We start from the raw sequence: 24,419 nt of genomic DNA, 5'->3' as shown, positions 1-24,419 counted from the left end.
GCAGTGACTCCTATGTAAAACACTCCCATAGCTCGTACTGTGTTTGAGAGCGTTGAAAGCATTTGTATAAAATGTGCAAATTGGAAATACAAATATGGTTTTGGAAGGAGAAAAAGAATATAGGCTGAGGTTCAAACAGGCCTTCTTTTCCAAACAGAAACTTTTTATTCCTCCAACAAGCCACAGGCAACAAGAACGGTCACGCCGCACTCATTAGTCAAGAGCTGATGTCGCTGGTTAGATTGTGCTGCATTCTGCCTTTGTTTTGATTGACACTGTGAGAGGCAGTCATTTAAACATTTGTGGACAGTCAAGGCCAGCAAACACTATCAGAAGCACTGACCTACATTTACAACCTAAATTCTATTCTCTTCATTTTGTAGTGTTTGTAGTGGCTGCACTGCTTCCAGTAGATGTATGTGGATATTATATATATATTTTTATCTAATCAGATTCCAGCCTCTATGTGTTACCATGGCAATGTAATCTGGCTAGGGTCTTTAGAATCAGTAGTGCTAGCTGATGTAACTATTTTAACAATAGGACTGCCTCTTTAACCAATCAGATTTCAAATTTGATTGGTTGGTCAGAGCAAAACTGTTCGACAAACAAAACAGATTGCTAGCGATCGGAACGCACATCTCTGGTGAGTAGGATGTATTTGTTTAAAAGTTTTGTTTTTGTCATGTTATTAGATAGATATTGATTCTGAACTGCTCCAGATGATGTACATCACACAGTTGTGTGGTGTTGTTTTGTATTCATATATATTTTGTATAATAAATATGTTTTGTGTAGTCGAAAATTATTATGAAAAACTGCATGCATTCTTTGGCAATTTCTTCACTGTTGTCCTCCTATCCTGATTTCAAGACATGGCAGTTTTAGGTTGAAAGCCAAGTAAACCCCTCTTTGACATTGCTTCGCTTATTGCAAAGTTACTCACATAACACTATTGCCATCTAGTGTTGTAAAATATATTACATCACAGTTTTTCTTTGCATTCTGCAGGAACCTGCTGTTTATTTATCCCCAGAGGCTGAACTTTGTTAACAGGTTAACGTCTGCGCGAAACATCACCATTAAAATCCAGTTTATGAGCGGAGAAGACCCCAGCTGCGCTCTACCTGTAAGTACACCTGCTACTTCTTGAACCATCCAGAAACATACTGTACCCAAATTAAGTTGTTAAGCGATATTTCAAAAAGAACATAAAGTTATGAAAATTTCAATTGAAATCATAAGTTTCAAAATACATGGTTGTGCCACATATGGTACACTAATTGAACCTTTATGAATTGTGTGTGTGTGTGTGTGTCTCTGCCCCCAGATAATGTTTGGCAAATCCAGTGGCCCTGAATTTGTGCGGGAAGTTTACACTCCTGTTACCTACCATAACAAGCAAGTTGAATCTTCCTCAATATACAGTAACCTCCCACTGTATTGTGGGTCACCTAATGCAGATTTATTAGTTAAGTTTAGTTAACTTTCAGTGTGATTACAGCATATGGGACAGGTATTTTGCGGCCTAAACTATAAAAAAAAAGGCTTTATTTTTTATTCCATTATCACTGCATATATTTTATACATTTTGTAATTTTTGTGTGTGTTCAAATATGTTTGCAGTGTGTTTATAATAAGTTTCAATGTTTTTAAAGTGTGTTTGAGGTGTATTTTTAGGCCATTAAAAAATGTTTGTTTTAATTTGGTCTATCTACATGACAGCTTTTCCCCTATTGCCGGTGTGATTGGAATGTAACTTCCACCATGACTGGGGGGGGATTTTACTAGAATAGAATGATATTTCTGTCATGATATTAGACTGAATAAATATATTACAAGCACTATAAAATAAATACAACGTTCCCGATACCCTATTGTGAGGTTCAATATGGCGCGCAACGATCTAGTGTGCGTAACATCATAAAAATGCATTGTCACACGGCACAAGTCGGCATGCTCAGTTACTGCCATACTTACTGGTTTTCATTTGATTGTTTTATATTTATAGCATAGAAGCATAGAAGTGTTTTTCGTCCAAACGTTTACTGTAATCCTGACTTTTCTACTGCGTTAGCATAGGTTAGTGATAGACTACGGCGCGTTCCGACTCCGTCATAAACCGAGGACCGCTTCTGAGTCTCTCCTTTTTTGGTCAGATCCCCTGATTTCTACGAGGAGGTTAAGCTGGCCCTTCCCGCCCGTTTAACAGAGCGACACCACTTGCTCTTCACCTTTTACCACATCAGTTGCCAGCAGAAGCAGAACCAGAGCAGCAGCTGCGAAACACTCATTGGCTACTCTGTAAGCCTCATGGACATACAAAATGAGCTTTTGATTTATTTTTCTTACTCTGAGATACAATGCAACACATTGCTCTTGGGTCCTCATCTAGTGGCTGCCCATGTGGATTAATGACAGACTGCACACGGGTCAGTTCTGCTTGCCCATTGTCCTGGAGCGACTACCTCCTAATTACTCGCTGCACGCTGCTGAGGTAAACATGTTTAAAGATGCATCTCAACAGCACTTGTTTTCCTCTTGAATGAGTGCACTTGTTGTTTTTGTGCAGAAACTTCCTTCTCAGATACCCCCAGTCAAGTGGATGGAAAGCCACAAGGGATTGTTCAATTTGGAGGTCCAGGCTATGTCTTCTGTGCACACTCAGGTCAGTTAAAGTTGATGGTTTAGGGTAGTGATTCTCAAATCTTTTACACGATGTACCACCGCAACAAATACAGTTCACCAAGCACCAACAAAATTAAAATCATTAAAATACAGTAGTACAATAGTAGGCCCAAGTGTTCATAAAAAAACGAGGCAGGAATTTTATTGAAAGCCACGGTAACATTATGCACAGTTTAACATTAACATTAACTGTGCTAAAGTATAGGAAAAATAAAAATATATACACCTAAATGATGATTCAATTAAAAAGTCTTGCATATTTGAAAGAAAACATTTCTAAAAGTTGAACAATGTCAAAGTGGACCTGGCATCTTCGTATTTTTCTTTATGCAGCCCTCGGAGGAAAAGGTTCGGACACCCCTAATTTAGTCTTCAATTAACTGAGCATTTCTTTGGTGCTGTATGTGGGAGGGAGTCAGACTACCCCGAGTAAACCCACGCAAGCTAGAGGACAACATGCAAATTCTGTGGCAAATAGTACGCTTTCCACTATTGCTTTATAGGAACGTGTGCACTATCTAGCTTCATTGGCCCACTATCTTGCTTTTCCCACCAGGACAACCATTTGGAGCGCTTCTTCACCCTGTGCCACGCACTGGAAGGCGGTGCCACGTTTCCGCTGCGCGTCCGAGAGGAGAAGATTCCTGAAAATAAGCTGGAGCATGAGCTAAAGCTCAGCATCATCTCCCTGTCGTCGTCCAGCCTGGAGCCACTGGTGCTCTTTCTTCACCTAGTGCTGGACAATCTGTTCATGCTTATCATGCAGCCCATGCTCATTGCTGGCCAGACCGGTGGGTTGATGATACCTCTGACTTGAATGCCTCCTGTAGATATGTCATGACGTACTGTTTTCTAGCCAACCTGGCCCAGATCGCGTTCGAGTCGGTGGTGTCCATTGTCAACAGTCTGCATACCAGTCAGGAGCTGACCAGGGACCAGCAGGGTCGAAACAGCCTATTGGCGACCTACCTTTATTGGGTGTTTCGTCTACCTGACCCCCCTCGAGATATTCCAAATGGTACGCATTGATGAATACGAAATATTTTTTTTTGTCTGAAGTTAAAACCTAAATTACCCAAAGTTGTGAATGGTTTCCACTTTCATGGAGCAAAAAAGACATTGGCCATGGTACCCTCATTTGCGGTCTTAGACGTTAATACTCATGGGTCCTTCGTTTCCGAGTTCATTTTTGAACATGCTGTAGTTAATTATTATTACAAATAATAATATGACGACGTCAGAAGGTCCTTGTTATTATTGTATTTTAAAATCTTCTATTCATATGTAATAGTTTTCTTTCATTATAAATCTCTTTATTATTTTTTTAATTCTGATTATTACCTTTCTTTTCTGATTGGCTGAAGGAAATCACATAGTTCCACTGCCTGCATGTGGTGTTTATTTCCAATTATGCTACCTGATATAATATAAAAATGACTACTTCAGATACCCGGGTCCATATCACTTTTAAATAACACCACTTTGTAGTTGATGTGTTCATGTAACATTTTAGAATACATTTAACCCCCGCTATTCTAGGGAATAGGGACTGAGCCCTACTGCTAATAGTGAAAATTGGTGAGTATTTGACGCGCCCCTAAAATGGTTTATAATTTCCTAGCGATACCACAAGATGACCTAAAGCACTACTTGTGTGTACATTAATGTGTATGTCTCCACTCTCTTCAACTTACTTCCTTGACACCAAGGTGCCACCAGATGGCAGTTTTGTTATTGCTTTGGACTGAGCACAAAAACGCAACTGGGGCAACTAATTCAGCGAAGAACAGAGCATATGTGATTTGCTGACGACCAGTTCAGGGTGTCCCCAGCCTCTCACCCAAAGTCAGTTGGGATAGGCTCCAGCTCGCCCGCAACCCTAGTGAGGATAAGTGGTACAGAAAATAAATGGACAGGAGGTTCCCCATAAAATAGGCCGAACCACTAAAATGTGGGGGTTCATTTAAGTCATTTGGCATGTACAAAGAGCAAAAATAATTAAGTAGTTAATAGTAAAACCTGAAAACAATAATGTGTGACATATATTTTTAAAAAGTAGTTTATATCGTTATTATTCAAATTTAATACACACACAAAGAACACAAAATGATAGACAAGGAGGCACGATCAGCATCTGCCCAGTCCTTTTGTCCCCCTTTTCATTTCGACTGTAAGTGCAAATTCTGATTTTCTGAATTTTGATTGAGTATCCACTATGTTTTTTTAACTGTCTGACACTAATTCGTGCATGCTTGACAACAGGAACAGGCGGTATAATGCCATCTTCAGAGAGCCGTTACAGCACCATGGGCCGAGCCTGCGCAGCCACGGTGGGCAACATGCTTCTGCAGTCCAGGATCCGCAGCAGCAGCAACCCTGACATCCCTGCGCCGCACTCATCTGCCGAGGATGCCGAGGTCAAATACATCTTGGCCGCCAAGGTATGCCAGAAGTGGTACTGAGTCATAAGTAAGTCTCAGGTCTTATCAAGTTTCAAGTTAGGTGTGGCAAAAATAAAGGAATTCAAGTCCCCACTAAAATTCAAGCAAGTCAGGTTAAGTCGCGACTTGGTTTAAGCCAGACCAAAGTCAAGTCATTCAGTCTTCCTTATTCACAACATACTGTATATTTTGCTTATTATCAACTTTACACTCAGTGTTCCCTTGCTATATTGCAGTTCATTGTTCGTGCCCCCGCTATAAATCGCAGATTTGATCAGTGATCGTTTCTGTATGGGTTTTTACTCGGCTTTACACGATCAGGATTTTTGGGGCCGATCACCGATCAGAGAGTTTAAAAAACGATAACCGATCACAAGATAGACGAATGTGTCTATTTAAATGACCTGTTCATTTACTGTATATACTTGTGTACCTAATTGCTCAAAAAATTCTATTTACAATAAATAATATATCTTTGTTCCTCTATTTATGCCAGTGAGGCATAGTGACAGACCGAACAAATGAATGGTTTTCTATTAGATGGCTGGAAGTAAATACAGTAATTAATGTATCCACTTTTTGTGACATTTTTTTGTTGGTGTGCCGTGAGATTTTTCAATTGTAAAATATGTTCCTTGGCTCCATAAAGGTTGGAAATCACTGCTCCAGTCAGATCATGTATTTCTATCAGTCAGGTCAAACCAACATGACAGAAATAATGGGTGCTAACTTACTCTAATTAAATTACTTTATTTTGAATTAAATTACTTCACCCACACTGAAACTTTAGAGCATGATTCGACAGAACGGCAGCATGTTTACGTCCAACCGTTCGTGCTAGCAGTAGCTTGCTAGGCTACATAATGTTTTGTTGCCTGCTTGCGAGCCGTATCGTATTAAAAGTATGTGAACATACCTCAAGCAAGCCTTAAACGAACGTCCTCTCATGTCCTGAGCACCGATGACCACCAACACACGTTTTTCCCAATTTTTATTTTTTTTCGGCGCACTCCACTCTTGTTGTCGTCGCCACGGTAACGAGTGTATCCGGTCGCATTTGAGTTGACAATCTAAAGCCCACTGATCGTAAAAAACGGTATGCGGTGGTATCGGAATACAAGGTTTTATTGTAGTAGTCTGACATAGTGCAAGCATGAGAGAGCAAATTTGTCTTGTAGTCTGATCCCGCCATTACATGTTGTCTATTTCAGACGTGTTGTCCGTTCCACACCGCCGACATGTTTTTTTTTCTTTTTCAAATAACTTTATTGGCCGTCAGATATTTACAGAACTATGCCAAAAGACACTTGACAAAGCTAAAAATAAACTAGCTTGCCAAAAACATGCATGGTAGGTTAATTGACAACTCTAAATTGCCCTTAGGTGTGAATGTGAGTGTGAATGGTTGTTTGTTGGTCTGTGCCCTGCGATTGGCTGGCAAACCAGTTCAGGGTGTACCCCGCCTCCTGCCCGATGATAGCTGGGATAGGCTCCAGCACGCCCGCGACCCTAGTGAGGAGAAGCGGCTCAGAAAATGGATGGATAGATAGATGGATTCAGATATACTGTGCACGATGGTGACGCGGAGTAAATGTCTTTTGCGGAGCCGATCAATGACGTCATTGATCGGCTCGGCGAATTTTGACATTAAAGCCGATCAGCCAATCAGCATAAAATGCTAATTATTAAAAAACACACAAGGAATTTGTCTCCGGTTGTCGGAGCCGCTCTAGTACGACAACAGACAGTCAATTGACAGAGGACACTTTTGAGACATAAAGACATTGACAAAAACAGTCACTGAGCAATAAAGGGTTGCTAGTTATCTGGTAATGCCGGTACAAATTATTATTATTAGAATATCGTGTAGCCCTAACTCCTTCAGTACATTAGCTATTGTAATAGGCTGGCAGACAGTGGCTCTAATGAGGACATCCATCATGCTCATTGTGATGGAACATGTTTTTTTCTGCAGGGCCACAACCTTCCAGGCAGTCGCATGTCAACCATTTTGGACACAAACAGCCATCAGAATGCAACAGGAAGCACCAGGCCCTCCAGCAGAAAGGTACAAACAGTGGGGAGTGTCACTATGGTTACTTAGATTATATAAAGCAACCGTTTTTTTTTTGTTTTTTGTTTTTTTTAATCTTCAAAATCAGCTCCAAATACTTTAGTAACAATTTAGCTATAATTCGATCCAAAACAATAAAAGTACTTATTAGTACTTAATAGTATTGATGGAGCTCAGGTGAACTTATTTTTTGAATTTGCTCTATCATACTGAAATTGCATAATATGATAAAATCTTATTAAACAGTGACTATACATCCCAATCCTAGTCAGGCAAATATTTTCTGTTGTAATGGTGCCATTAAATCTGGTATTTTTAATGTGTCAAGACAAAAGACAAAATATATCAAACACAATTACCATGTTTAGTATTTTAGTATAATCATTTTAATATTATTATTACTCTATTAATATGTAATAATCATCATCATTATTATTATGTATTTATTTATATTGATTATTTTTTTGTGGTGCTCTTTTAAACACTGAATCTCACTGTACAAACAAGTAAACTACCGCATTTTCACGACCATAGGGCACACCATATTAAAAGGTGCAGTCTCAGTCACGGGGTCTATTTCTGTATTTAACACATACATAAGGCGCACCGTATTATTGGGCGCAGGCATGGTAAAACATACGCTAGCTTAAAACATACGGTAGCATGCATGCACGCTAAAACACATTTTTTTTCAAGGCAGAGGGAGCACTTTGTACTTTATACTTTATTGAAGTATTTAACAATGTACTCACGTTATGTTTTGATCAATCCTCATCCGCAAATCCATCAAAGTCCTCATGTTCTGTATCCGAAATGAACAGCTGGGCAAGTTCTCAATCAAACACGCCAGATTCCCTCTCGTACTCGTCGGAGTCGGTCTCGTTGCCGTGCGGCTCCTCAGAAATGATGCCGGCTTTTACGAAAGCTCGAACAACAGTGCAAGCAGACACGTTCACCCAAGAATCCACAATCGATTCACATATGGTGGCGTAACTCGCTCGGCGTTGCCTCCCAGTCTTAGTAAAGCTGTGTTCGCCATCTGTCATCCATCGCTCCCACGGCAGCTTTTCCTTGTAATATGCCGGAAGTTGCTGCGCCATGGTAGTCCTTGCCCGGATGGATAAATGGCGCTGTTTCATAAAATGAAAGCACCAAGACGGACCGCCTTGAAAATGTTCGATTTTCATTTCTTCTGCAAGCGTTATTGCCCTCAGTCGAATGGTGACTGTAGAGACGCTTCTCCCGGCTGTTCTTTGCTAATTAATCCATTGCTCGAGTTGGTCTTCCAACTCGGGCCACCTCGCCTTGTTTCCGCGGAAACTCAGCCTCGTCTTCTTGACTTGGTGAAGCTCGTTTTCCTGCTTCCTCCACTTGCCAACCACGGATTTGTTGATCTTGAATTGTCTCGCGGCTGCTCGATTCCCATGTTCCTCCACGTAACAGACAGCTTGCAGTTTAAACTGTGCTTCGTAAGCGTTTCGCTTCGTAGGTGCCATTTTCGGGGGGGTCCTTAGCCAAACCGATGCTGTTTTACACAATGCACACCCCGGCGCTATATACCGACTGGGGGCGTGGCTTTAGCGTCCTCCTTCACGCACTCATCCCCCTTTACGTCCGCACGCTGTCCTGAGCCACGTCCGCTTTTCCTTTGTATAAGCAGCGTGTCGGCAGGAAATGCTCCCAGTCAGTCAAGCGGTCAAAAAACCCCCCAAAAAAGTCAAGCGAAGCGCTCATCACACAACAACATTTATAGATGTTGGAACTCGGTGCACACATAAGGCGCGCCGTCCATTTTGGAGAAAATTTAAGATTTTTAAGTGCGCCTTATGGTCGTGAAAATACGGTATTTAAAAAATAATGATAAATAACCAAATCAACGGTAAAAATATGCAAAAGAGAAAATATATCAAACTGAATATGCAATAAATTAGCCAGTCATGGTATGTGTATATATAGTTTTTTTTTTTTTTTTTTTTAATCATTGTATCACAATGTGAGCAAAAAAAAAAAAAAAAAAAGAAATGATATATTTAATTCAATAATTAATCATAAGAACTAATGATCATCTTTTTAGGAAGTCCACATGGCGTCAGTGTGCCACAAGGTTTTCCTCTATTCCCTCATTCAAAGTTCTACCTAGTAGCAATGTCTCACATAAACAGTATGTGTGTTTTTGTCTCTTGCAGCAGTTTCATGAGGAGCTGGCTCTGCAGATGGTGGTCAGCACAGGGGTGTGCAGGGAGAACGCTTACAAATATGCCTGGTTCTTCTTTGAGCTGCTGGTCAGTAGTTTTATTTACACAAAGCCGCTTTGTGACTGGCGCATTAGAGAAAAAATATAGAGGTGTGTACGTCTAATTCATCACGTCGTTTGACCATTCTTTCGCTTTCTTTCTTTCTTTCTTTCTTTCTTCTTTCTCTCTCTCTCTCTCGTTCTCTGTTTTTACTGAGGCGTATCATTACTCACATTTATTATCAACCTCTCCATTAATCTCACTTAGTCATATTTCTTCTAAAATGACCTCACTTTGGGGATGAATCAAATACAGCGCAAGCCTTTTTGTATGCGTTTTTATAACTTTACTACATTGGATTTGAAACAAAACAGATTTTGTTGGGTTTTATTTGGATCTGCTTCATATTTTGTGTGTTTGAGAATAGACTTTTTTTTTTTTTTTTTTACTCCATGACTCATTTTTGGTCATTGTGTTGATTTCTAAATGTGTATGGTGACAGTGATGATCATGAATAACTGGTGAGAGGAGTGTGTCCATGCTGTGGACGTTTTTGTACGCTATGAATTATTTAGTCTAGTCTCATTCTTCTAGTCTATCATTCACTGATAAGTTCCTTCATTCACTGTTTTTGTGTTTAGCCCATTGTAATAAATATATTATTTTAGCGCCCTCTGGTGGAATCTCTGTGTTGTTGTTAGGTATAATTGATTGATAGTTTTCCCTTCTGCGTTTAAGATGTCCTGTTTTGTTGGCAGTCCTTAATTGCACTTTGTGCACAGTCAAAAGGGACAATGAAAGTATGTTTTTGCTTCTCTCCCAATGCAGCCACTAATAGCCCATGTGGTCGACTTTACTGTTACAATTTGCCTGTACAGTATTTTTTGTAATATTTATTAGTCTATCAATGCCAAAAATGACTGATACAGTTAGTGTAGTACGAGTGCGCTTATTTGTTTGCCCATGTGTGATGTCACTTAGTTAGGCTTGTGTCCTAGCTAATGCTATTGATGAGCCTCACCTTTTGTAGGTGGTTTGTTTGTGTTGAATAATTTCACTCCTGAAATTTTTAGATTTCTAGTAGTTCTATCTATTTCTCTTGTGCAAGATGCCAGTTTTCCATGATGCATAGGTGAGATTATTTGACACATTCACTGTCTCTGTCATGTGCCCGTGTGTAACAAAGTGTGCAGATGACTTTTTGGAGTGGATTATTTTGAGACATGTTTATTTATATTATGCAAGGTGCCATTTATCATGACTAACAGAACATTAACATTACAGGAATTGTATGACACTGTCGGCGTGTTCATGCCTAATTGTGCTGGGCAATCGCCCACCTCTCCTAAGCGTGTGTCAAGTGTACCAATCTTGGGCGTGCTTAACAGCGCTCACACTAGCCCTGTGGTTCTCCAACTTTTTACACCATGTACTACCTCAAAAATAAATTATCTCCTCAAGTACCACCTTCATGACCAACATTAAAATGCAGTAACGCAGTAGGTGTTCATCAAAAAATGTAGATGTTTTTTTTTTTCTTTTCTTTCTTCTAAAAACTGTGACATTTTGCATGGTTTGAAAATGAATTTTCTCCACCTTTCTTCCCAAAAGGTGAAAAGCATGGCCCAGCACGTGTCCCAGCTGGACACGAACAACGTGCCGCGGAGGAGCCGCTTCTCCGACCGCTTCAAAGACGACATCACCACCATCGTCTCCGTGGTCACGGCTGAGATCGGGACCATTCTAGTCAAGCAGCACAAGGTAGGGCAGTCATCCCGCCAAGCTTAGCATAAGCGAGACGCTTCGCCGATTGCCATTTGTCGATGTATGTTTCAGGAGGTGGAGCAAGCGGAGAAAGTCAACATCAGCTTGGCCTTCTTCCTCTACGACCTGCTGTCTCTCATGGACCGAGGCTTCATCTTCCTGCTGTTGAAAAACTACTGCAATCAGGTACAGCTCAGTGGACACAACATTAGGTACACCTGCACAATGTTAATTCCTCAAATACCAGAGATTTTATAGTTTTGATTGACACCGTCAGAGCTGTATTAATATAAGTGTCCAGCCAGATTCCCAACACTGGGGAGACTGTTTTCTTGGTGTCTGGGCCTTACTATAATATGCTGTGATGTACGAGCATAAAGTTTAAAGGAGACATATTATGCCTTTTTTTACCCACAGACACGCCTGTACAACAATTATAGTACACTTTATTATTAGTTTTCCGGGCATGTGATCCAATGCATACCCCGCCCATGTACTGCTGAGCCAATGGAAAGTATGGATTTTTTTATCATGATGAGTGGAGTGGCTTACAATTGGACGAGCAGAGCCCAGTGTGGGTACAAAAAAAAGAAAATCTGATTGGGCGTGGTTAGGATGTAAATTAGTTCAGTGATGTAACAAATAAAACAGATTTACTTCGTTGTTTGATTTCACACTCGATGGGAGAGATACAATTACTGTATTTGTATGCAGGCAATTAAAATGCCAGTTTCCTACAACATGTTCCCTGTAAGATTGTGTTGGCAGTGGTAAACACACATCAAAGCCATTTTTGTCTTTTTCTGGTTCAGATGTCCGCCAAAAGCGTTTCGATGCCAACACTGATCAGCATGCGTCTGGAGTTCCTGCGAATCCTGTGCAGTCACGAGCACTACCTCAACCTCAGCCTGTTCTTCAGCAGTCCAGCCTCAGCTCCGGCCTCTCCTTGTCCGTCCATCTCCTCACAGGTTCGTCCACGGCAGCTCTTGAACCTACTTTAGTTCGTTCCCAGTCCACTTAGTCAGATTATCTTTTGCTCTGGACACACTTTATCCTCCCTGTCTTGACTCAGACCCCATTAAACATGAAAAACACGTAAATGTTTGCACTGTCAGAAAATACAGGAGAAATTATATCTAATTTAATTTGAAACTTTTTGGAAGTAAGTATGGATGAATAGGTATGAATCACCCATAAATAAGTGCTTGTTGTCATATAACATCTGTTAGAGTATAAATAGGTTAAATTACAGCGTACGTTTACATCTAGGTTTTAGATGAACATTTAAAGTGGTAAAAAAGGTGATATATGGGTGACATAGTAAACAAATAAAAATAAACGTTTTAAATACAAATATATTCTCTATACAGGTACAGCTAATACTTGTGTGACATGAGTGTGAACACAACGGGCTCTGTTGTCGTGACTTGCGCAAATCCACCGCTGTGCTTGCCGTAACTCTGCAACGAGGCGGGCTAGAGCCGGTTTTGGTAATTTCATGGACCGGCGTGCCCCCAGTGCATCTAAAAGTAAGACGTCTGCAGTGGTGTGGGCGTCATCACAGACGACTTAAATCCGGTCCTATCGAAGCGGCAACTCTCATTCCCTTTAGAAGGGATGCAAATAGTCTCGCATGGAGACATCTCCTTATGTGAAAGAGGATGTCGTGATCCTTGCATGACTGTAGTAGTGAACGTTAACGGGTACCCTTATTAAATACACAATAAGCCGGTAAAAACAGCTGGCGGCTTAAATATGTCCGTGGACCTCATTTATCTGTATCCCCTCCAAAGATCGTTTATTTCTACCCCACCCGTCCCCCATAGCTGTGTGCTGGCCAGTACCTAGAATGATTTAAAAAATATAATTATCATGATAATAATACTAATGTGTTCAATAAGTTGGTTTCTAGAATGATTAAGAGGGTTGGGTGCCTGCTGTTGAAATAAGTCTGTCATCCACCACACGTCTGAGGAGCTTGTGTGTCTATCTGCCAGCATGAGCCCCGATCGAATTCACCAAAATCTCATTAGATCACGTGCGCCAAAACTTGGACGTGGTCCTAATAAGCCATAAGTTTACACTGACTTTCTGACACCAAAATCTCACTCCGCCCAGCGCATCACCAAGGACACGCCCAGCTTGGCACAGACGGGTCTGCCAAATTGGCAAACGCTTCCAGCGAGTGTTGCGCTAGCACAAATATGAAGATGTGACAATTTTTACACTGAAGTGTAGCTGCGGTGTCTACCAAAATAGAGCCCAACATGTGTAGTGTATCATATGTCTCCATACAGAGCTCTGGTTCGTGTAGTTACCAAGAGCAGCAAAGGATCCTGGGCCTTTTTGAGCTCTCTCCAGAGTTCAAGCAGCAGCACTACCTCACCGGCCTGCTACTCACAGAGCTCAGCGCAGCCCTCGACATGGAGTCAGAGGGGTATGGAAAAGGAGGGGCAAAATGCTTCATAAAATGCCTAATGTGAAGCGTCACTATCTTGATGAGTGGTTTGACTGTCTTTGCCCTCAGGGGAAAGGTTCAGAGGAAGGCCATCAACGCCATCTTCAGCCTGCTGTGCTCTCATGATTTGGACCATCGCTGCGTCAAGAGCGAGGTCAGAGCCAAGATGGCCGCCCTCTACCTGCCCCTGGTGGGGATCATCATTGACTCTACCAACTACCTGGATTTCACCGGTATTTATTATTTTTAAAAACAAAAAATATATACTGTACTAATATTCTGTACTCTATGACACCGGGGAGGGAAAATGGCTAATTAGGCCCAATTTGGACATTTTCCCTCCGGGATGTACTCACTTTTGTTCCCAGCATTTAAGACATTGTTGAGTTATTCTGAGTGAACATTAAATTTACATTACTTTACAAGCTGTATACCGACTACATTATAGGAAAGCCTCATTTCTTCAGTATTGTCCCATGAAAAGATATAATAAAATGAGAGGGGTATACGCACTTTTGTGAGATACTGTATATTTACAGCTGTACCTAATGTTATGACCCTTGCAAGTTAGTCTGTGTGTCTGTTTCCGCAGTGTCAGATGCACGCGGCGCGAAGAACAAAAGTGGTGGACCCGAGGACGACCTTGACAGCGTTCCGCCCATCAATCAATCCGTTGCCATGGCGATCGCCGGCAACCCATTCAACACGCTAGGGAGGAACGTTCTTGTTTCCATGGCATCCATGGTACAAACTGTCAACTATTAAGCTGTTTTTAGAAGTGTGTGCGTGTGTATACTTTATGCACGTGTGTGTCATGCCAGATATGAAGTTCACTGAGGTCAATTGATTAGCTGTCAGAGCCACACACACACAACACGCACACACACATATGCTCGGAAATATGATGGTTTATGGGCATTGCTGTCATAAGAGGGTCTTCATATCTAACAAACACATCCATCATGTGTAGTAACTACACATTCACCCCCAAGAGATACACTCTAGTGACCCCAGAATGTTTTTGCATGAAACACCACTGCAGTGGGAAAAGTGACTTTCACACAACGCAGCTCTCGGCTTGATATTCATCATAGTTCCAAACAAGGCACCTGTCATACGTCAGCTGCTTTGATCGATGTTTTTTGTGGCTTTTTTTCCTCATTGATATTTTCACCATAATGTTCGGTGGTAAAGCCGCAAACATTGGGTCCGGGAAAAATCTGGGCTGGGTCCTGCCGTGAGAATGCAAGGTTTTTGACACGGGACACCCAAAAACGCTCTGGCGATAATGGCCACATTTATCAAGCGCTGCCATACAAGTGAAGCAGCAGTATAGACCTCTTGCGTTCTAATTCATCATCAGGAGAATGAAGGTGAATTAGTCTGCAGTAGATTTTCACATCCGTTAACATGAGGAAAAGAGGTAGCTAACCAAACTTGCAGTGTGTGTGTGTGTGTGTACTGCATCAGGGTCCCTGTGGGGAGCTGGACATTTGGGTGTCAATGCTTGAATATTAATGATGTGTTTACAAGTACTTGAATTGTGGCAGTCGATCAGTTCAAGGTGTGCCCCGTCTCTGGCCCAGGGTCACTTGGGATAGGCTCCAGTCACCTACTCCTTTACCTCCTTTAAAGAGATTATATTAATTTGATGTATTTTAATTAGGTTTATTTTATTTTAATTCTTATCTTTAGTTGTATTTTTACAATTTTTTTCATTTTAATTATTTATATTTTATATATTTAATGTGGCGGCACGGTGACCGACTGGTTAGCACATCTGCCTCACAGTTCTGAGGACCGGGGTTCAAATCCCGGCCCCGCCTGTGTGGAGTTTGCATGTTCTCCCCGTGCCTGTTTTCTCCGGGCACTCCGGTTTCACTCCCACATCCCAAAAACATGCATGGTTGGTTGATTGATGACTCTAAATTACCCTTAGGTGTGAATGTGTGCGTGAATGGTTGTTTGTTTATATGTGCCCTGCGATTGGTTGGCGATCAGTTCAGGGTGTACCCCGCCTCTCGCCCAATGATTGCTGGAATGGGCTCCAGCACGCCCGCGACCCTAGTGAGGAGAAGCGGATCGGAAGATGAATGAATGTATTTGTTTACATCACCGGTAGTGTAGTGGTACACAGTGGTATTTTTCGTTCTTATTTAGCTGCAGCGAAATTGTGACCCTGAAATGTTTTTTTATTTTTATTATTTTTTGTATTTATTATTTTGATGATTGTATTGTATTTATTTTTTCATTTTATTTTTAGGTCGCTGATAGTGGCGTGGCACACACCCTTTGATTCAGATTTTTGTATTATGCTGCAGCTGACTCATTTTATTTTTTCATGTCTAATTATTTTTTTTGTCAATTTAATATTAAACTGAACTTCAACATAATAAGTTTTATTTTTTATTTGTATGAATTGAAATTCTATTCTAACATGCAAACTCCACACAGGCGGGGCCGGGGATTGAACTGTGAGGCTGACGCTCTAACCAGTCGGCCACCGTGCCGCCGACATATATTATTTACTTAGATATATGTTTTACCATTGTAAGACATCATCCACTTGCTTATTAGAATGCATGAGAACAATCAGGCGAAACATTGTGGTCATCTCTGACTTTTCTATCAAGTTTCATCTGAGCTTTTTGAGCATGCCTGTGTCTTCTGTCAAGCGTCTCCCTCTTTGTCCTAGCAGGGGAAATCGGTAGCCACTCTGGCGGCGGACACCAGCCGCCAGCTGTTGGTGTGCTTCCTGTGGGTGATGAAGAACGCCGACCGGGGTGTGATCCAGCGCTGGACTGTGGAGATGCCCCCTTCGCAGCTCAACAAGCTGCTGGAGCTTCTTACTATCTGCGTGTCCTGCTTTGAGTACCGGGTCAGTTTGCCTGGCATCATGGAGTCCATTCAGAGGCCTTATTGGTCACTAACACCCCATTACGTGTGGGTGTGTGTGTATTTGTATGTGTGTAGGCTCACCAGAGCAGTGATAAAGTCAGCACGCAGGCTTTACAGAAATCTCAGCAAGCTAAGCTCCAGCTGGAAGAAGCCCTGCTGAGGGGGATGGGAGCCCGCGGAGAGATGATGAAGCGAGTCGGAGGTATCGTGCACTTTGAGGGACTATGCCAACAGAGAGCACATTTTTATCAATTTTGGCCCTTATGGACCTTGTGTGTTTGTAACAGTCGTTGGTTGATATGTCAACATGGCACAAAAACTATTTATTTATTCCATTTTGACATCTTGTATTCTTGTGGTTTCAATGTCTTTCAAAGACTTGAAAGCATTCAAAAGCTCAAGCAAATTTTATTATTAGAAATAAACAGCATTTAAGAGCTAATGTTAGGCATCCTAACAACATAATTTGTCAGGAATGGACAGAACTATGGGTCAAAGAGAGAACCTGCGCTGGAGGAAAGATCTCACCCAGTGGAGACAGACCAATGACAGACACGATAAGTACGTTTTGTTTCACTTCTCCAAACATACGCCACCTTTTCCTCTCTGAATATTCATCAGTCCACCTTGCACCAGGACCAAGGCAGAGTTGGACCAGGAGGCTCTGATCAGCGGAAACTTGGCCACAGAAGCAAACCTCATTGTTTTGGACCTGCTGGAGACCATCGTGCAGGTCAGGTTAAGCACTCCTCTAACTGGAAGAGGGTGTGTTATGGCAATTATCTGTTCAAATATGTATGTTCTTTTTACAGGGCAGTGAATCGCTTGCAACTGGACTGTTCAGGTTGCGCTAGAATTCCAAGACAACATGAACAGTTAAGTTGTGATCAATTCAGTGCCCTGAGAATACAGTGACCTGGATGGATAAGAATACAGTATTCACAGGCATCTTCTTTCTACAGTATTTCTTCCAAGCACTTTAAATTGGCTGCATTCACGTGTATAAGTAAACCACCTACACACACACACGGAAGACTTGGCAATGTCAGCTTGTAATGAGTCCTTGTACAGTTTATTGGAGAAGGCACATTGGAGCAATAAAACTAACCCCCCCCCCCCCCCAAAAAAAAACAACGCATTCATCAGCTATCTTTAATAGTGGTATTTTGTTTTATTGTTATTTCACTTTAAATATCTTTATTATGAAGATTGACTTATCTGTGCTCCATTTGTTTGTCTTGCTTTCAGATATTCGTAAAGCACAGGTAACTGTGTTGACGTCTGTGAAGAAAGGCTCAGCAAAAATAAATAGTCGAACAAGTAGGGCATGGAGGCAAAACTTTTTTGACATTGTAGTCGTTACAATAATGAACTGGAGTACCCAGAGATAACACACGCATAGGGAGAACATGCAAACTCCACACAGAATGGCCAGAGCCAAGCTTTCAAACACAGAATCTCAGAACTGTGAGGCAGATGCGCTAACCACTAGTCGAACTTTTTATTATTTCTATTTTTGTTTATTTTTGGAGAATAAATGTTGTAGTAAAATAATCTTGAATAACATGGCTCAAAAGTAAACCAATACCTTCAGAACAGTGCATTGAGGAGTAACTTCCCTTTTCCTTTGACTTTTTTGTGGCGCCACCACAGAAGGGTACCAGTAATGGCAAATGCCTTTGTGGACTTCTGCTGTTGTTTAGTTTGTTGAGTTTTGTTAACTGCATAGAATCGACTATTGTGTCCCCATGTGACATTTTCCTATTCCACTCCTGTGGATGAATATTATTTCATTTTGCGTGTGTCTTCCATGCAGGCGGTGCCACTGGCGGACTGTAAGGACAGCGTGGTGGGCGGTGTCTTGAAGGTGTTACTCCACTCTCTCACCTGCAACCAGAGCACCACCTTCCTCTCGCACACCTTCAGCACGCTCAGGGCGCTTGTTGTCAAGGTACTCCACCTGAATTATTAAGATTATTATTATTATTAGGCCCTAACTTTTTTTTTTTAATACATTACAACATAAGGTAAAGATAAGGACATTCAAACAGATATTTAAAATATATATATATTTTTTCTCTCAGTTGTAAAGCTAAACAAATACTAGCAGACAAAGTATTGTAAAGTAGTCAAATGTTCTGCCTGTAATTTATCTCTTGTTGGAAACAAGGGACCAAAAAATCATTTATTTTATTCATGATATACTTTTTTTAATCAATCGGCCGATTAATCTGTTATCATTTTATTCAGCCAAATATCAGAATCAGCATCGGCCTAAAAAAAAATTCATATTGGTCGGGCCTTAATTATTATTGTATATTCTCTGTATAAAGATGAGAATAATTAGTTTTTCTTTGATTGTCACTATAAAGCATCATGATTCCAAAGGTACCTAATAGCAACTTCAATTTCTCAACAGATAGCCATCCAAAAGTACAACGTGTAGTTTGTTTGGACTGGTTGCACAAAGGCTTTACTGTGAAACCTCTAAAATTGAATGCCCTTAAAGTCGTATCTTTCGGAATATAGATTTATGCTTGCAGTTGTGTGATGTAAAACCATTCAAAAAATAATTTATGCAGTCTCTGAACAGGAGTTGACCTTTTTATTCTGCGAATGGCTTTGTAGTCTTCATTTGTTTCCATTGCAGTTTGGCGAGCTGCTCTTCGAAGAGGAGGCCGAGCAGTGTGCGGATCTGTGCCAGAAGGTCCTCCAGTACTGCAGCAGCCCCGTGGACGGGAACCGGAGTCAGGCGTGCGCCACACTCTACCTCATCATGAGATACAGCTATAGCAACGCCAGCGTAAGCGCACACACGCCGACATTGTGTGATTCTGTAATCACTCACTCAACGTTATCCGGACCATCGGTGCCACATATTAGAAGCGGTCACAGACCAAAGCAAATGGCGGGTGACCTCTCAGTCCTTATCTAACCTGAAAGAATTGAATTCAAGTGCACGTAAGAGCAGGGAATGGCTCATGATACAGTATGTATGTGTTTGAGTCAGACACACACGCACACATTTTATCGCGCTTTTATGTCGTTCTCGTTTCTATTTTGGTTGCTCGGTGGAGGAAAAAAAAAAAAAAAAGTTTCTGGTGAAGGAGCAGAGAGATATGTCACTGTCTGTATTTCCCCACACTCTTACCCCTCTTTAAATAATGACACACACATGCACACACACACACCTTGGCTCTGTGTGTGCGTGCGTGCGTGTGTGTGTGTGTGTTTTGAAGTGGAGAGACACTCACTGGTCACAACATTGCTGTGCTTTCTAATGAAATCCCCTTTTACTTTTGATGACTTTGTCATAGACAAGTATTTATAACTCAATAGTCAGCCATCATCAGATTATCAGCACAATGAAGCCATTGTCTAGACCAGTGGTTCTCAATTTCTTAAAAATATTACCACCGTGATGATCAACAGTAGAAGGCCCAAGTGTTCATCAAAAAACAAGACGGAGGTCTTTTTCCTAAGGAGCATATTTAATATTATTGTAAGCCACTGTAACATTATGCACAGTTTGAACATTCACACTGACCTTAAAAAAAAGACTTTCCAACAGTACACTTTTTTTCCTTGGAGAAATACTCTATGAAAACTATTCTGGTAAAATAACTTTTTCTCCTAAAAATTGGGACGCTATTGATGCTACTTTACAGTTTCAACAAATACACTTTTATTGTAAGTTTGTGACATTTCTCTTAAAAATGTTTTTTAAATCCAGTTGAATACTTCTATAATACAAAACTAAAACTTTATTCTCTTAATTTGTTTCCTAAAAAAATGAAAATAAAAAGACTTAAGCCTAGGGAAAAAAATAATTCTCACACTATCTTTTTCCTCCCTTTTCCAGTGTGGACTGTCACGGCCAAAGGTTTTGGCAGTCACTTAAATTTTGTGCTTCGCTAACTACCTTAAACACCAGTTCAAGAACTTTTCAAACACACCTCATAGTGCTTGTCTACACCTTCTGCTTCAGTATAGTACATATTGTAGAAGTGCTACCGTAATTTATCATGTATAATACGCTTTCAAGTAGGGCTTCTACTATTCAATCTTTTTTTAATTGATTCTCTTATTGATTATTGTTTGAATAATAATCGCCCTGCCGCCTCACTATTATTATTATTATTAATAATAATAATTATATTTCATTTTTATTTTTTATACAACCCCAATTCCAATGCAGTTGGGATGTTGTGTTAAACGTAAATAAAAACAGAATACACATCATGTTCAACCTATATTTAATTGAATGCACTACAAAGACAAGATATTTAATGTTCAAACTGATAAACTTTATTGTTTTTAGCAAATAATCATTAACTTATAATTTTATGGTTACAACACGTTCCAAAAAAGCCTGGACAGGGTCATGTTTACCACAGCGTTACATCACCTTTTCTTTAAACAACATTCAATAAACGTTTGGGAACTGAGGACACTAATTGTTGAAGCTTTGTAGGTGGAATTCTTTCCCATTTTTGCTTGACGTACAGCTTCAGCTGTTCAACAGTCCGGGGCCTCCGTTGTCGTATTTTACGCTTCATAATGCGCCACACATTTTCAATGGGAGACAGGTCTGGACTGCAGGCAAGCCAGTCTACTACCCGTACTCTTTTACTACGAAGCCACGCTGATGTAACGTGCAGAATGTGGTTTGGCATTGTCTTGCTGAAATAAGCAGGGGCGTCCATGAAAAAGACGTTGCTTAGATGGCAGCATATGGTTCTCCAAAACCAGTATGTGCCTTTCAGCATTAATGGTGACTTCACAGATGTGTAAGTTACCCATGCCATTGGCACTAACACAGCCCCATACCATCACAGATGCTGGCTTTTGAACTTTGCGTCCATAACAGTCCGGAGGGTTCTTTTCCTCTTTGGCCCGGAGGACACGACATCCACAATTTCCAAAGACAATTTGAAATGTGGACTCGTCGGACCACAGAACACTTTTCCACTTTTCATCAGTCCATCTTAGATGAGCTCGGGCCCAGAGAAGCCGGTGTTGTTGATAAATGGCTTTTGCTTTGCATAGTAGCGTTTCAAGTTGCACTTATGGCTGTAGCGTCAAACTGTATTTACTGACATTGGTTTTCTGAAGTGTTCCTGAGCCCATGTGGTGATATCCTTTACACATTGATGTCGGTTTTCGATGCAGTGCCGCCTTAGGGATCGAAGGTCACTGGCATTCAATGTTGGTGTTTGGCGTTGCTGCTTACATGCAGTGATTTCTCCAGATTCTCTGAACCTTTTGATGATATTATGGACCGTAGATGATGAAATCCCTAAATTCCTTGCAATTGTACGTTGAGGAACATTGTCCTTAAACCGTTCGACTATTTTCTCACGCACTTCTTCACAAAGAGGTGAACCTCGCCCCATCTTTGCTTGTGAATGACTTGGCAATTCAGGGAAGCTCCTTTTCTACCCAATCATGGCACCCACCTGTTCCCAATTAGCCTGTTCACCTGTGGGATGTTCCAAACAGGTGTTTGATGAGCATTCCTCAACTTACTCAGTCTTTTTTGCCACCTATCCCTGCTTTTTTGGAACATGTTGCACCCATAACATTCTAAGTTAATGATTATTTGCTAAAAACAATAAAGTTGATCAGTTTGAACATTAAATATCTTGTCTTTGTAATGTATTCAATTAAATATAGGTTGAACATGATTAGCACATCATTGTATTCTGTTTTTATTTATGTTTAACACAACGTCCCAACTTCATTGGAATTGTGGTTGTATATTTTTAACTTCTAACTTGCATTTTATTCTCATTTATGAGGGATGGACTTTGATCCTTAAACTGCGCATCTTGGTACTGAGTGTATGATATAAATTTGGTGTACAGAATTAGAGACAGCTAAATTCTAAACGGTTAGCAATCACGTTTAGCCTTAGAGCGCTAGCATTTACCATTTTAGGTTTAAAAAAAAAAAAAAGCTCACTACCATTCAGCTCACTCATAAATCATGTTATATGTACATTACACATCTAACAGTGTCTTAAAAATCACTTATAGACTGTTCTCTGTCATTTTTGGCAAAGTTTATTAGTGGCTCAACACTGCGTCCGTCTGCAATAAATGTCCGTGTGAAGCATTAGTTACAGCGGCAGAACTTTTTTTATTTTTATTTTTTTTAGTCCGGGCTTATCTTCAATGCAGAAATTTAGCATCAACCTGTTTTGGAAGTAAACTTACCTGAGTTGTTTGATACTTTTTTAAAATATTTTTTAAAAAATGTTCCCCAGCTTTACTCTCTAGACCCCCAAAATAAGCAATTCCCTTCTACCAATATATAATATGCACCATTAGTTTGCTGACATCCTTGCTCAAAACGAAGTGTTATCTGTATTTCATGAGGTTTTTCAAAGAAAATGTTCTGCTCTGTGTGCGTACACTGAGGTCTATGTCGCTTCCTCACCATTCATTTCTACTCAAGTACTCATATTAACAAAGAACAAAATCGACTCAAATAATGCTCAATGGTACAGTAAGTATAACATTGTAATAGTACTGTAGCGTCTTCAATGGTTAGATTTATTTATTTATTTATTTCCCCCAAGTCAATGAACACCATCGCTTATTTTTCTCAGCACTGTCTTTCTTTGACCCATAGCTAGGAAAAAAGAAATTTGAAAAAATACCTGCACAAAAAAGAAAAAATGTCAACTCAAAAGACAACTGTACCACATGAACTTATAGTGGCCGGATATGATGTTTGCTGCTGCCATCTAGACGGCTCGTAACTGGAAGAACTAAGCTGGGTCACTCATAAGTCAGGGTACCACGTTTATCTCATTGAATAATGCAATAATCTTGATGACAAAATTCCAGCATACAGTATGTCCAGCGCATGGAGGAGGTGGGTGTCTATCTTATAGTGCCTAATGTTGTGGCCGGCGAGTGTGTGCGTTCAAAAGAAAGTGAGTGTGTGTGCCATCGTTCATTTCATGTGCTCCTTTGATATTTCCTGTGTTTACAGTGGGCGCACTGTAATGAAAGTCAGACACCAGCCTCTGGAACACAAACACGCATGCACACACAGCCCCAGCATGTTATTTGTTTATGCAGAGGATTCAGCCATGGGAATTAGCTTAGTGGCTATGTGACTCACTCAAATAGAATTTTCTTGCTAATATGAGCCCATTTTTTTCCCCACCATCATGCTCACACTGAAAAATACACAAGCTGATATTTGTGTTTCAGATGCTTATAAAAAGCTGTAAAGGAAAATGAAATCTCGAGTGATGAGACAAATCTTATCATATAGGCCCAGTTTTTGACCACAAGCACACACACACGCGCACATATCAAGTGCATTAGGGGGCAGTGATGGGTGGTTAGGCTGCGGCTCCATGCTCAGTTGAACAGAATGGGGCCGTAGAGATGATCCATGGGTGATTATGTCTCTGCTAATGGGGGATCATTTCCCGCTTTGCCGCTCATGTCGGAGATGGATGGCGCTCAGCACACGGACACACACATATACACGTACACACATACACACACACACTCAACCTGAGCATGCACATGTGGCTGCTTGTCACTGACAGGTAGTGTGAAGAATGAACGGAGTAACAACAACGAGCGGAGGATGCAACATAATCAGGACAAAGCGGCTTCCTGATTCAATATCGCTGTGATGCGTTCGGGTGCTGATTTAATTTGTACGCCACATTTTCAATGTCATTTTTGTTTTCTTGGTGAGGCCGTGACAGATAATTGACGGATTTAGCTGCAGTAATGGCACAAAATATTCGGAACTGCTCTCTGTGTGACACTGTGCACGTTTGCAACATGTAAACAACCAATATATTAAATGTAATTTCACTTGTCCATTCA

At 40.8% G+C, this 24,419-nt stretch overlaps 1 protein-coding gene across 3 annotated transcripts in view; it reads left to right on the top strand.

Annotated features, from left to right (window-relative positions):
- dock8 (dedicator of cytokinesis 8) overlaps positions 1–24,419 on the top strand; it is a 90,850-nt gene that overhangs the window by 43,187 nt on the left and 23,244 nt on the right. For 2 of the 3 annotated variants that reach the window (XM_061767827.1, XM_061767829.1), the window contains 22 exons: positions 1,012–1,129; positions 1,331–1,401; positions 2,160–2,304; positions 2,396–2,497; positions 2,573–2,668; positions 3,245–3,479; positions 3,545–3,706; positions 4,951–5,129; positions 7,105–7,197; positions 9,390–9,485; positions 11,049–11,198; positions 11,274–11,387; positions 12,014–12,169; positions 13,499–13,638; positions 13,729–13,892; positions 14,252–14,403; positions 16,355–16,537; positions 16,633–16,759; positions 17,031–17,118; positions 17,194–17,290; positions 18,374–18,508; positions 19,208–19,360. In XM_061767827.1, the coding sequence (XP_061623811.1) occupies positions 1,012–1,129; positions 1,331–1,401; positions 2,160–2,304; positions 2,396–2,497; positions 2,573–2,668; positions 3,245–3,479; positions 3,545–3,706; positions 4,951–5,129; positions 7,105–7,197; positions 9,390–9,485; positions 11,049–11,198; positions 11,274–11,387; positions 12,014–12,169; positions 13,499–13,638; positions 13,729–13,892; positions 14,252–14,403; positions 16,355–16,537; positions 16,633–16,759; positions 17,031–17,118; positions 17,194–17,290; positions 18,374–18,508; positions 19,208–19,360 (2,956 nt within the window). The remainder of the gene's footprint in view (positions 1–1,011; positions 1,130–1,330; positions 1,402–2,159; positions 2,305–2,395; positions 2,498–2,572; positions 2,669–3,244; positions 3,480–3,544; positions 3,707–4,950; positions 5,130–7,104; positions 7,198–9,389; positions 9,486–11,048; positions 11,199–11,273; positions 11,388–12,013; positions 12,170–13,498; positions 13,639–13,728; positions 13,893–14,251; positions 14,404–16,354; positions 16,538–16,632; positions 16,760–17,030; positions 17,119–17,193; positions 17,291–18,373; positions 18,509–19,207; positions 19,361–24,419) is intronic. The other variant, XM_061767828.1, reaches the window with a different exon arrangement.

This window comes from Phyllopteryx taeniolatus, chromosome 3 (genome assembly GCF_024500385.1).
Source record: "Phyllopteryx taeniolatus isolate TA_2022b chromosome 3, UOR_Ptae_1.2, whole genome shotgun sequence".
NCBI classification, from domain to species: Eukaryota; Metazoa; Chordata; class Actinopteri; order Syngnathiformes; family Syngnathidae; genus Phyllopteryx; species Phyllopteryx taeniolatus.
This window is presented reverse-complemented; position numbering and strand designations above follow the sequence as displayed.